The sequence below is a fragment of the Halictus rubicundus genome, chromosome 7 (assembly GCF_050948215.1).
Source record: "Halictus rubicundus isolate RS-2024b chromosome 7, iyHalRubi1_principal, whole genome shotgun sequence".
NCBI lineage: Eukaryota > Metazoa > Arthropoda > Insecta > Hymenoptera > Halictidae > Halictus > Halictus rubicundus.
In genome coordinates, this window is record NC_135155.1 from 19,182,605 (window position 1) to 19,197,457 (window position 14,853).

Here is a 14,853-nt window from a genome sequence, read left to right on the forward strand (position 1 = left end):
CATTCAATGAATTATTATGTTGAAAATTGTTATACAATTAGGTTGTTGCAAATGAAATGTCTGATTCTAATTATCCCGTACCTTGCAAATGTTATAAATCGTTTTGATCAAGAAAGATTAAAGCTGATTCTTAAAGTCCCATGTTTAATTTTAATTTAGGTATATAATTTTACTTTTAAATTAATTTTATTTCAACGTCAGCCGATGTAAAAGAAGAATACAAAATGATTCCGTAATACAATCAAGAAACTTGTAATTCTTTAATCAATGAGTGCGTTGAGAAAAAAGTTGCGATTCTTTAATATTACTGTTCAAAGCGGACATTTGCATATGCAGTAACCTGATAGAAAGAAAGAAGGAATCAATTTGGTAACTATAATTGATAAGTATCAGTGGGTAGGTTTACACTGCGCTATATCGCTTCGTAGACACGGTGACTTCAACGCCAGCGTAGGAAAGTATGCGATTGTCCAGCTGTTCGGATATAACTGAACCAGACGAACGTAAAAATTGAGTATCACGATTAGACTGCAGATTTTATACATATACAGATTTAAAGAATCGAAAGAAACTAAACTTATGGAAGAGAGAACGAATGTTTTATTTTAAATCCACAGTCTAGTCATTATACGCAATTTTATATGTACCAAAAATATAAATGGAATACTTATTAAAACATTTCTTTCTCTAATCCTTATTTTTTTCGTGAAGTTGTTAAAATTGTAGAACACATTTCTAGGTCATTTCTGCTTCGAACAATTGACCGAGCAAATGTTTATTTCTCAGAAAAATTCGAAGTCTAGTAATTTTCTTAAACGAAACAATCGATCGATAATGCTGAAACTTCTATGGAGAAGTTCCTGTTTTTATTATTGCACTTCAAAGAAGCTTCGCCCGAGTTATCGAGCCTACTTACTAAAAGGGGATAGTGCATCCGAGCACGGACAGATTAATGCATCGGTGGTCTAATCGTAACATAAGATACGGTGGCCCTTACTTGAAGTAGAGCGATCACCAGACGCGTTTCACCGCTCTGCACGGCTATGGTGCTTATGGTGGTCGTCGGAGCGGTGGTTTGTTGCGGGGCATCCTCGTTGCTCTCCACCACCGATCGTGATTCCTTCTCACGAGGTCCATCACTATTCTCCGTCGTTTCCATCGCTTCGTGCCCGTCCACCATCCTCGTAATTCTCCCCTTTCGCGGGAAAACAGAGTCGTTCGAACTGCCAGCGTTGATCGATTTAGCGTTTGCCCTCACCACCGATCAAACATTATCCTATCTTTGTTTCTGTTTGCACGGATCTCAATTAGGCGAGCCAGAATCGTATTATGAAACGATCTTGTCGGACACGGTACAGCGTTTACTCTGTATATGTCCGAAATGCCTGGCCGATAAAAGTCCCAGAATTATCCCCACTGCCGCGGGCTATACCCCGTCAGGGACCAAGAAGCTAGAGAGACCTGAGACGCCTCTAGAGCTTCGCTGTGCTTTTCTACGTTGAGAAAAGAAAGGATCGAAGAATAGTATGGAGTGGATCAAAGAATAGTATCTCCTGGATATTATATGTCCCTGGCCAGACCCGGGTTTTGGACATATATCGAGTAAACACTGTACTTATAGCGTGCCGAAATTTGTCTACCGACGAAAGATCTAGCGTGTTCAACAGAACTTCGGTGCGAATGGATAAAAACATTCGAAAATCTACAAAATACAGTCTATCAAAACAGTCTTCGTACACACTTCAACCCTTTGAGAACGAATGTCGACATATCTCATCCTTCAAGTTGCAAACTTGAATAGCTCAATCATCTAAACAATTGAAGATTAGCGCAGAGTGTTCTTTTTTCCTCTCGGTATGTCAGACTTTCATTAGTTCTAGTTCGTTAAGGAAAGTTGTTTCTAATATTTTAGAAAATTCTTGTCTGCGAAGGGTTAAAATGGAATAACTTTTTGATACAATAATTTTCGAAAAAATTTGATTCCCGAAGAAAATAGTACGCGTCGTTTTCTAAAACCTTTGTATCAGTACCTGTAATGAAAATTGTATAAATGCATTTTGTAGACTTCTACGTCAGTTTTTATACATGCCAACCTGTAATGTCGAGTTCGACTCGTAATGAAGATTTCGGAACCATTTCTAATAAACTGGAGTAAAATTCTAGTTCTTTGTTGTCAATGATTAAAACCATTAGTGGAAATATAAGAGTATAAATTTCTTTTTTCTTTTCTAGAGAATTAGACTTGACAAAGAAGTTTTCTAGTCATTTTAGTGGTTGAAACTGGTTCGAAACACGGAACTCTGTTCGATGTTCGTGAAATACGGAATTTAATTGGCCTGGGTCCAAGAACTCGACGAGTCCTGCGCACAGAGACTAATAAACGAAGGTTTAATAGATCCCGTCTATCCATGGGCGAATTAATTTCGACGTTGACCAACGTTCCGCGTGCCGTCGCGGTGGGAACGCTAGAAAACCATCACGCGGAAACGTTTTGCCGGTCAGAATTGATGCTCGTTCTACCATCGAGGAGCAGAAATTACGTTCTCCAGTTACCACCGCGCCGGCACCACTGATTAACGTTATTTTTGGCGATTTGCCAAACGGCCATCGCCGCGAATTCCGTGGACAACCGACGACAATTCCTTGCCGCTGCTAGCCACCGGCGCGAAAAATTCCGTTGCCCTCCTCACTCTCGATCATGCTTCCCTATCCCGACCGGAGTAACGCACAACCACAGAATAAATTACGGCAGAAGTTCTTCGAGGTAAAAATAGCTGTTCGAATCAGGATTCCGCGTGCGAAACTATTGCAGCGACTTTGGTAAAAGTGACTTTTCTCAGAGAAATGTTCAAGAGTCTCAATTGCTTTCAAATACATACTGAGAATTGTTTGTAGAATTTTTTGGAAAATATTCCCGGCATTTGAAATTGTAAAGGGACCCAATTACCGTGGGGATACCAATTACTGTGCCTATATTAATTATACTTATTTTTAAAGCATACTGAATATTAAAAAAGAGATATATAAGGTATATATTGACTGATTTTAATGAAGAAAATTTAATATCTTTTTTTTAATATTCATTATGCTTTAAAAATAAATATAAATATATAAAGTATAATAAGTATAAATAAGTATTAATATAGACCTAATAAGTATTATTATATAGACACGGTAATCGGATTTAATGGAAATGTATAATATTCGTGTTGAATAGTTTCCATTTGAAATTCTCATCACGAGTCAGACTGAATATTGAACAGTCAAGGGGTGAAACACGAAATCGAATCGGAATCAAAAGCGCGTAAAACGCATCCCCTGGAAAGGGTGCGTGGGACCTCGACTCTAGTTCGCTTAATTACCCAGCCTCCGATGTAGCGACTATTTCGGATTAAGAGAGATCTGGATACACCTTTTGCTCGGACGCCGGTGTGTTTATGCTTTATAGGTATCTTTGTAAGGTGACGTCACCGACACGGACGAACGAATGGGAGGATAAAACCGGACTGACTGGTGGCGTTCTCCGAACGGGAGGTTCACCACACCGCGACCCACGATCGGAGATAATCTCGTGGAAACGGGCAGAGAAAAAGAGAGAGAGAGAGAGAGAGAGAGAGAGAGAGAGAGGGAGAGAGAGAGAGAAGGGGAAACGATAAAAAGAAACATGAAAAATAATGGCGGATTTTTTGTGCGGCCCACCGAAAATCGAAAAGCCCCGAGCCGCTCCGAAACTATCAGGTCGCCCGGTTAGCATCGTCGTGGACAATGTACGTTATTATCGGTCGCATTATGTCAGGCTAATTACATGTTATCTCGAAGCCGGCGAGTCTGCTTGTAGGAGCCGATTAACAAGCGACACCCGGCCGCTTGATGCATGAACGCATATTCTTCGTACTCTTTTTTTGTTTCTCCTTTTATTGGGTTCAACGATTAGAAACATCGATTCCTCGGGCCGAGTCTGAACGACGATAGCAGTCAACGGGGAAAGTAAACGTGGGCTAAATCCGCGCTGAAACCGGAGTCGTGTGTGAAATACTGATTATTTCGGGATCGTGGATTTTTTCGTTGGTTTTCAAGGCTGCGGACCGGACGAGCCGGGGAACAGAACGAGAAAATAAACCGAGGACGAGGCGGAAAACGAGGTCGGCCGAGGAACGCGCGAATTATGCAGTGCCCATGGCTATTTTCTCAATCTCGGATAGATAAACAAATTCGAGTAAAAATTCGTCGAAAGATGTTAAAGAACGATTTGACGTTTCTTTTCTCTTCTGAAATATAAGTCTTCTTATTGCTTGGTATATTTGCTGATGTCTCTGTGGTTTGTGGTAGGATTACCGTGCAAGCTAGAAACGAATAGGATAATTTGACCGGTAGTAATTTTTGCGCGTACTCTGCGATGTGTTTTGTATTTGGAGGAAATAGAAATCTAAGCGTAGAGTTCGATTAGTTTGTTCGGGCAATCACCTAAGTCGACCCACGTTCAAGCAGTGACAAGCACAACGTAAACCGCAGCAGGAGCAACACTCGCGTGACACATGTCACAATCGTGTCACAACACCGGTCGATCGGTCGCAGAAGCAAGCCGACCCGAGACTGAGCCGTCGGCCGGTTTCGAATGCCGCCGAAGCCGATCGGCTGCGGACGCGACTCGCCGAGCCTAACCGAGCACTGCCGAGATGCGGCGACCGTCTACGGAAATCGACGGGGAATAGTCGCCCGCGGGATTCAAAACCATCCGAATCTTGACTGTTTTAACGCTTCTATGCGTGTTTCGAGTCTATGTTAACACCACTCTGGTATGTTGGCTTATATTTAATTAGCATCTTATTGGAATCAAATTGATTGATTCTTTATTTATTTTTATATATATTTTGAAATAGTCTCCGAGTTTTTTGCAAAATTAATTGCTATTTTCTTTAAGTATACGTGTTGTAGAATATATGTGCAAAAGGATTTGATAGTTGTAGGCGTTTAAAGAATGTATTAATGTTTATATTCATATTAATGTTATCAAATAATTTTAAGTATTACCTATATTTGTAACATGTATGAACAGTTTTACTTCAACTATTCGTACATTCTAACATAATTTCCTTTTTCGTGGAGCATAACATTAATCAATGAATAGCGCGCTTTTTATTTTGCAATATTACCTAATTACTTGCATTGCTTACCTGCAGATTTCTATTAAATACCCTTTGTCTCGTCGCAAATTACTATTAATTTTGTACTATTTGCTGCAAATGTAATCTTACCAATCTAAACACACACGAGAGATTATTATATATCAAACACTTTATTTACAAAATTGACGGAGAAAGCCATGCGTAGGGTAAAAATGTTACAAATACAACCATAATTAGCGGTAATTAGGACTGTCATTCCAAACAGAAATAGTCGTTTTTGATTTTCGAGTTAGGTGTTAAGGTGTTAACTTATCTATGATTGTTGTGCTTGAAATACGTACATATATTGTCTAGGAATGTATTCAACCCGATACTACTGATGATTATACTGCGAATTTTTATGCAAAATAAATATTGTCTGCATTAATTACGAATATGAGAATTTTTTTTGTTTCTTCTCATAATAATATCAATTAATCAAAAATAACACGAGAGTATTTCCACAAATGCAGTTTTATCACAAATGCATAAAATTCGCAGTCTAGCGGTGATATTTGCATGCATTAAATATTCTTGTTTGTGGTAGATATACGTTCAATGAAACTTAATTTTCTCTCACAATACGAATCCCATTATTTACTTCACTATAACGTTCTAAAACTAATCTACCAACTTCGTCAGATTATTTTTTAATCTCAACGGTGGTCATTGCAAGCAACATACTGTGTCGGAGTTACAATTGTCTGTCATCTATAATCATCGGTTACTTCTACAGATGCGCTTCTGATGCATAAATAAAGTAAAACTATATCCCTAATTTTATCACTACAAAGATCTTAGCATCATCTAAAAAACACTTTTCAATATTTTTCACAACATTATTACAATTGACAGAAAAAACTATAGTTTTAAGTGACAGTCTCGTGTGAACGCTGCAAAAAACAATTTTTTTTCAAAACGATGGTACATCTTACATTCTAACATTTTTTGTAATTGATTTAGCTGCTCGTTCGTCGTACAGAACAAAATCTTAACCAATTTTCTCTCCTGTAATCACCATAATTTTGTCATTTCGATATGTTTAAGCATCAAATTTTAGAAAAGTATTTTTAACCACGTGAGACTGCCCCCTTAATTCTAGACATGGATGCACATAAATCACACATACTGCTAGGCAGTGTCGCCAGATCAAGACTCGTGTCCCTACCCTAAATTCCCCTTTTACCGCGCTATGCCCGACGCTCCGACGCGGTCCGGTCACGTGACGCGTTTCATCGCAGTTTTGCATGCGTCGCAATGTCACGTGACCAATCCGGAACTGGCAGAGAGGGGGTAACTTTTTCCCCTCGATTCGTGCTCCCTCTCCTGATCTGGCGACGCTGCTGCTAGGGGCAGCTAGCTTGCGTTAGACGGCGGCAAACGACGTCGATTCTCGTTAACACTGGAAAGCTCGACGAAACTCTGCTGCACGGAGTAACGATCGAAGCATGCAGCCTCGTGGCTGCAATTGCAGCTGCAGCAACATTTGCCATTGATCGAGGGTTTGCCGTCTATCGGACTCACCTTCCTCGCTTTTTCGAGGAAATCTTGTCCCTCCAGACTGTCCTCCCTTTTCGTCGGTGACATTTCAATCCCGCTGTCTTCGTGATGCCTAGTGTACTCTTTCAATGACAGCGTCATCTCCTTCGCGGTGTCCACAGCCGTCACAAACGGTTTCGGTTCTTCGGTCCTACCACTGATTTTTGTGTACTTTATTGTACGTTCGCCGTCGTCCGATTTTGTTGACAATTCGTCTCTGCGACTGTACGATTCACCTGTCGCATATAGTTTTCGATCTATAGTGCCATCCGGGCCATTAAACGTTAATGAATTTCGTCACAGATACAAAAATATAAACTATAAAATTGCGTGTTACTTGTTTGAATATTTTGTAAATCCAAAAGATTTGTATTGTGTATGTAAGGAATATATAAAATGTGGTCTCTATAATGACGAACGCCCAGGAGATTAAAAATGAACGAATCTCACTTTTCGATCCGAGCTCCGCTTCGTGGTGATGTCCATTCGTTTTCTCATGGGCTTCCGGTGTCACGATGCGTTCGAGATCTTTGATTTCTTTCACATCAACGTTTTCGCGATGATCTTGCACAGTGTTGGATATCACTTTGTACGATGCGACTCCCAACCGTGTATCGTGGGATACACGTAAAGTTGTCGTCTCCGTGACTTCCTTTACGATCTTGCCGGATTTGTCCTGCGGCAAAAAATATTAAAACAATATCTTCAAGAAAAAATTTAATTATTAGAAGAAATGTTATTTTATTGTTATTAATTCTTGACGTACCTCCACAATCCTTTCCATAGTAACAAATTTATCAACTTTCTTTTCCCCGTTCTGCTCAGAAATTTCTGGTTTCGAAACTTCGATCAACGTCGCCGATTTTTCTAATTCAGGAACCTTTGGAAGCTCACTTTGCCTAATTACAGACGATGACATTGTCGCGTCAGCAGTGGTAATTTTCGAGTCTTCAACGTTCCGCCTGTATGAATTCGAGAAACGAGAAAATTATTACGCATTATTCCTAAACAAATTATCTAGAATATTACGTTACTGCATAGATTCTTATGACTGACTTTTCGCTTGATACAACAAGTAAAAACTCTCATCTATTTCAATGAACTACATGTGTAAATCCAATTCAAAACAGCGAAAATATTACAAGACATAGTAAAAATATAGTAATAGTAACAAAAACACACATTTTTTTATTAGAAAAGTGTGCATTTGCTAGATATTCAGGTAACGTATCATTCACGATCATGACCCCTGTTGCAACGTAATATTTTCTGTCTCTATATCATACCAAGTATCGCACACTGGCGTCATGGTTGCTGGAGCAGCAAGGTCTTCGCATTCTGGGGACGTGACGAAGGATTCGCTCCTTGACCGACCTGTTGGAGTTGTCGAACACTCGGTGGCAGTCACGTAACACTCCACGTTTGAATCGTCGGCTACACTTTCATCGCAAGACTTGTCGACAATATCCTGTCGCGAACAGAAATAATCTAGAGTTTCGTATCACCGCGTTACTCAACACTCGGAAAGCGCACGGTTCTAACGATTGCACATATGACAACTTCAATAATATTCTAGATATGTAAAATTATATTATAAATCAATAGCAGAATCCCCGCTTCATCAGAAAATATAAGTATTACTATAAAAATGTAATATATTGCAATGTAACAATAATTTCTAATTATCGTCTAGAATGATAAACCTAACCTACCTGACCTAATACGATCTAGTAATCGACTATGAGTGATTCAATTATTGGTATTTGCATTGAACCGTCAATACTCTGATATATGGATGAAAAGTTGAGGCACGTGAAACCATTTTTCGCCGAATTTTGTCGGTAACGTAGTCACTCTACCTTATCGCGAATCTACGGAGTCTTGACTCTTAACGTTAACTTACAGAACAACTTAATTTCGAGATTCCCCCAAAATTAAAATAATTAAATTAGGTTTCCCGAAAATTTCGAGATTCCCATCTTACCTCTACAACGTCATCTGTTTGCTTACTCCCAGCAGCATCGAGACCACGGTTCAAATAAGGATCGAGACGATCGCTATCAGTGGCAGCAGCACTCTTCTCTGCAAGCTTCGCAGCACTCTGCAGGACCGGGGACGAAACTCTATCAACCCCGATGCAACTTCCATTCGCCGATGATGCTGGCGCCGTCGAAGACGAGGATGTCAACGGTCCCTTCGGGGTGGTGGTCGAGAACGTAGACACGGATCTCGGTTGAAATTGTGGGGCAGGTGTGGATGAACTGATCATCGGAATCGAGGGAGCGTTTGTGGTAGCGATCGACGAGATTCCAGCGGAGATCGGTTGAATCGACGAGGATGCGCCGGAGGTGGAGGCGGGCAAAGAGAACAAGGACGAAGTGGAGGACATGGCTGACGATGACATTGGAACTGGCCGAGTCCTGGCGCCCGCCTCGCAGAGTCTTGCGTCCAGCTTCTCAGCGAGCCGCGTTACTTCCGCCAGCCTTGCTGAGATCGCCTCCACCGCTGTCAAGTTACTGACTTTGCCCGAGGCATCCTCGGCTTCAGACATTCTAGAAAAATAAATTTCCGTCGTTCACTTCCAACTATTAATAGAGTTTCCCTAGACGGAGGTCCGCGGACTCTGCGAACGATACATACACCGCCGCGTGATTACTAACATCCACGCTGACAGGCAAGCTCCACGGACGTCTGTTTAGGGTTTCGGTCACGTCTTCGCGGAGCGACTTGCCGCCGATGGTAAAATGTGTTTGAGAAAACGAAGTGAGCGGAGGGAAGCTAAGGGACCCCGAAGCTAACCGATTAATAACTATAGCCCGGACTAAATACGTTCATGACAAAAACGTTAACGTCCTTCAGGGTAGACCGTACACCATACACCGACACAGACAAATATTTAAAAATTCAATACCGGACAGTGCCAGATCTTTATGCAAAATAAAACCTGGAGTCCAGTGGAAATGTCTTTCTCCCTTTGATCAGCTTAACAAGCTGACTTTGACAGTCTCAAATTCTTTTAATCTTTCTAATAATTCCAATTTCACTAACTCATTTCTGTCACGAAATGTAACATATGTCATTCTACTAGACACCCACTTAATCGTTGGGCGATGGATGTGCTAAATTTGATCATTAAGGATGATTAAAGGTCCATCGATCAGTTATCGCCGAGATAATTAAACGTAGCGAGGCGGATTCAGAAAACGTCAAATTTCAAAATTGTTATATAATGGACAGTGACAGCGCCACGCCGCAGCGTTGTGGACCAGATGGTGGTTCCAATGTGGGGCGTAGTTCTAATTTCGGTGGACCAAGTACCGCCGAATCTGCGGAGCAATACGTTTGAGCGGCATTTTCAATCTTTACTGCACACAATAAAATACTGCTCGGTCTTCGACATGGCGCATCACTTTCGATCATCGAAAATAGCTTTTTCATTGCTATTTTGATAGCTGATAACTAGAGTACGGATGCTTATGCAACGTTAAAATTGTTTGAATCGGTTGCATGAACGAGGTGTTAAATAAACATTGATTTCGTCTCTTAACAATTTCAATGAATTGAAAATAATAATGAAATATATGTACATGTTTAAATGTTTCAGACTATACTGTACCTCCCAATTCTTGTCATAAATGCGTAAAATCTACAGTATAACAATAACCGCAAATACAGTCTACTGTCTAGATTATCCATATAAAAATCTGAATACAGTTTGCTGGATAAAAAATTTAAAAAAAATCGTTCTACGTGCGATTAATCAAATATTTTGATTTTTCACTTTTATTCGCGTTCTACCACGTCACAGCAAATTATCACTAACACTTGATAGTTCATGTAAACTAATCGAAGATGAACGATTATTAACAGATAATAAATTTTCACAGGTACTACCTAAAATAGTAAACATTAATATTACTCTGTTTTTAATCATTTAAATGTTCGTGTTCCGTTACATCACAGTAAGTTATTGTTAATATCTAGAGGAATATATTTAGAGATGAACAATTTCTAACAGATATTCAATTTAAACTTGTACCACCGAATTAATGAATATTACTGTTTTCTCCGATTTGAATAACTTAAATACCGGCGTTGCATCGTATCGCAGAAAAGTATTACCAATGTTTAATCGTTTACATAATTATTCGGACATAATCGCGTGTACCCTCGAAAATTCGACAATTCCAAAATACGCGTACGTAAACGATCGTAAGCACTGGTTCCCGGATTCGATTTGGCGGCCATTTATCTGCGTATTCGCAACATGGATCGAAGCCAACCACAAATCGCTTTCGAAACCAGAAAGCATCTACACGTGTATTATTTAAAACAAAGTTGATCTCGGAACAACGGTGCGTCTCTGATAAGAGCTTGAAATAAATGTAACAGCTGGTTGTGAAAAATATAAAAAGACGAATGCAGCGATGCAGTTTCAACGGTACTTGGTTTATGTTGGCCCGCTGCCAACGAACTACATTTTCCGGATTTAAAATCTGACGGAGCCGCGTGGATTTCTCAGCTCGCGGACTCGAATTCGACATGGAGAAGGTGCACGTAACAGTTCCAATGGCCCTGACCGTCCTCGTGCTTCGTGAAAATGGAACGTTGGTCCTCTACGAATACAAACGTCAACGGAGAGGAGACACGGTTGACCCATATTTACCTAATCAACGCGTGGGTGTGCGACAAAACTCAACCGCGGTGCGCATCTATCATCGTTTCGAAGTGCTACGCTCCGCGACGAAACAATTCGAATAACTCAAACCACATTTTGACAATTATCGACGACTGGACCAACAGCCTGGTACGAGCCGAGGACTTTGACAGGTGAGTCGATTTATTTGTCACAGAGCTACGTTACTGGGAGCAATCGATTAGAGATTCGGACGATCGAATTAGGATCGAATTTTCGACTTATCGAAAGGTTCCAAGATTTTTCCATAGATAGAGTTGACAAGGGGGATCGTTGTTAATGGTATCTCGAAACGACGGACTTACATGCACCGATTTCAAGGTGTAGGTGACTCTTCGACGTGCAGCCATGGACTGACACACAGTCTCCGTTAAAAACGGAGGTGGCCGTCGACGTGCCTCGTTGCCCCGCACCTCTTATTACCAGCTCCGGTCGCCGCGATCTTTCTTTCGACGAGATTATAGTAACTCTCCGGAGCTGATGCGGCGCGGCGCGGCGCGGCGGCTCTCTTCGATTCCGCGGATACGTGGACGATGACCGAATTATCCGAGCGTTTTATTGCTTTAACCCGATTGCACCGGATATATCGGACGAGAAAAATCCAAGGACACACGTGTCGATCGAGAAAATTCGACGGCGAGGAGGAACGATGCCAAATGTCTGGTTTTCTCTTTTTTTTTTTTTGTGAAAACCGGCGACACCGGATGTTCAAAGTTGTTTACAGATTGAGACACTTTTGCGGAAGTAATCTGTTAGCGATACACCCCCAGGCAAGCACGCATGTTCAAATTTTCCAGTGTAAATATACGATTTTGTGTTTTATATATAGAGAAATCACTGTACTCGGAACTGGTCGTTTAAATTTTTCTACCGACAGAATTCACAACCGTAATGAAACTGGTGTCCTACGCTAACAATATTTTTGAAATAGCGTCAAGAATTTCTTCCGAAACGCTTATGATCGCTGTCGTACTTGCCGTTGATGGCACAGAGGTTCCTTCAGTCTTGTTCTCAAGAGTCGACCCAACCGCACCATTCGGCCGACTTCCAGCAGAAGCTTTTCTCGATCGCCCAAGATGTCCCTTATCTGTGCCCTGTCTCGAAATTCCGCTGCTGGATCCTCCGTCTTCAAGGATCGGCGCAGGCTGCACACTGCCTCGATCAGTTCGCGCAGCTTTGAACAGTACTTGAACAAACGGAGGTACACAAAATAAATTATCCGTTTCGGAATTCACCTAAATGGCTTTCTATTTAAAATATGTACAAATTTTCATTGTTTACATGCAAATTATGGTCTTAATAATTTCGGAGGAATTTTTCACGAAAAACAACTTCTTAAAATAATAATCATCGTGCATACATCTTCAATACTCCGGTGAAAAACAGCGCAAACCCTCAGCCTGGTCAATTGTTCTTGACCGACAGAACGAAGCTGCTTCCAAGCCTGTCGTAACTTTGAGAAAAGGGTTGTGTTACTGTCCAATGGTAGTCTGCAGGATAGCCTTAACACTCGGGCCCCGTTCACTAATTGACAGCCGTAGTCGTATGTTCCCTGGAAATTCAAACACATCAAATTCGTGCTACTCGAATTTCAGTGACGACTTTAGTGACATTAGACAAACGTATCGATACGTTCGAATATGGTGACTGACTCTTAGACGAAATCTAAGGTCCTCTGAAATACAGGGCACGCTGGAAACCTAACAGTCGTATCCGTCTACAAGTCAGAAAAGCCTATGACTACTAAGCGATAGTGACAAGAAGACTGAGAAAATGTCTTTCTCCGATTGCACGTAGCTCGAAAGACGGCTGTCGAGCTTCCGCGGTGGTGTGGGTAGTTCCACTGACTCCAAATCGTAAGGTTGGAACTGACTCGTAACGAGAATTCACTGTACTTTGACAAATTATACACATTTATCCGTTTGTTTACAGACAAAGGTGCCTGAATAAGACACACCCTTCAATGGACCAACCAATGAGACAGATGAAATATTGGTTATAAATGAACAATATACATATTGTGTATTACATATTATACATGTTAGAGTGAGTATCACCGGTTGTCGAGCGTTGTTTACCGCTTGACTGGTTTCAAGGGGAATCCCCCCAGTGGTGAGGACAAAAAGTTGACAGTTATCTGTTGACAGTTACGGTAGAGACCTGTGCGACAATTACGGAGAGACTACTGTAACGCGATACCTTGGCAGTTTCTTGAAACGACTGATGCTCTTCCTTCTGCATCTGTATTTCGTTCGCGTTGCAGCCAATCTCCATGTGATTCTTCAATAGAACATTGTACAAATCGTTCAACCATTTAACAGCCTGTAAAAGATGCATCGGTATTATGTAACGGATCTGGTTGGAAGAATAATTTGAAGAAATCCATGATCACCTGTTCCGTGTCCATTTCGTAAGTATATATCAAGGCGATTTGTTTCAGGGAGAGTTTCTGTAGTTCAACGCTGTCGTTGAAGATATTTTTCCTTGCGTTCGTTGCATCCAAAATATCTCGGACGTTTACTATGTCTTCGCCGTAGTCGACCCGCACGTCTCGGCCCAGGGCATCCTTCACAGGCATCGAAAGTATGTCCGATAATTTTTCACCTTCCTTCACCAGTTCGCATTCCAAAGATTCTAGAAATTCGTGACAGATCCAACTGATTTACAAAATATATACAGGGTGATCGGTAAACAGGTAGTACAACCGAATAGGGGACGATTCTACGCAAAGAAATAAGTGGAAAATATACAATTAAAAATTTGGTCGTACGAGGCTCTGTTTTCAAGAAAATGGACTTTGAAAATAGTCAAGTTCGCCGAATTTTCGAACTCGATTTTCTCGAAAAACGAAACCTCGTGTGAACAATTTTATTCTACATTCTCGACTTACCACCAATTACCGATCACTCTGTATATACCAGTAAACAAAGTACATCATGCCACAAAACTAAAGTGAGCTTTGGCAAGCTAAGACTAGCTGATGGGTAAAGTATTAGTACCTATTCGGTATTGTATTAATTATTACTAATAGAACAATAGTTTATTCTTGTTATTTACCAAGATTTGCTTGACTCTGCTCCAACTTTGACAGATTCGCGCTCGCCTGAGAAAAGTCGTGAGTTCTGTTGCCCATCACCAATCTATCGAACACTTCACTGGTTTTGTCAAAATACTGTAACAATATCAACGAAACTGAGTCTCTGGAATAAAACTTCGATCGTATTTTTTTATTCTCTCTTAAGCACATACCTCAGAAACCAGTCTGAAGAATCTCTGCGAAGTAATTAACACGTTCCGTCGCCTCTCGAGCCTGGTTGCGAAGCTTCGACACACGAAGTCCATGAAATCTCTCTGAGATTTCAAATCTTCAGAGAGACGAGTGCTTGGTAAATTATCGATCTTGTGAAGCAGCTCTGCGTACCGACCGTAAGTTTCCTGAAACGAAGATTAATT

At 40.9% G+C, this 14,853-nt stretch overlaps 1 protein-coding gene across 1 annotated transcript in view; it reads right to left on the reverse strand.

Moving 5' to 3' along the window:
• Sls (sallimus) overlaps positions 1–14,853 on the reverse strand; it is a 197,246-nt gene that overhangs the window by 178,809 nt on the left and 3,584 nt on the right. The window contains exons 7-18 of the mRNA XM_076790970.1: positions 14,650–14,835; positions 14,458–14,572; positions 13,793–14,034; positions 13,600–13,722; positions 12,761–12,952; positions 12,378–12,586; positions 8,689–9,256; positions 7,991–8,172; positions 7,471–7,666; positions 7,155–7,380; positions 6,690–6,940; positions 998–1,195 (exon numbers count right to left, since the gene is read on the reverse strand). Coding sequence (XP_076647085.1) covers positions 998–1,195; positions 6,690–6,940; positions 7,155–7,380; positions 7,471–7,666; positions 7,991–8,172; positions 8,689–9,256; positions 12,378–12,586; positions 12,761–12,952; positions 13,600–13,722; positions 13,793–14,034; positions 14,458–14,572; positions 14,650–14,835 — 2,688 coding nt within the window. The remainder of the gene's footprint in view (positions 1–997; positions 1,196–6,689; positions 6,941–7,154; positions 7,381–7,470; positions 7,667–7,990; positions 8,173–8,688; positions 9,257–12,377; positions 12,587–12,760; positions 12,953–13,599; positions 13,723–13,792; positions 14,035–14,457; positions 14,573–14,649; positions 14,836–14,853) is intronic.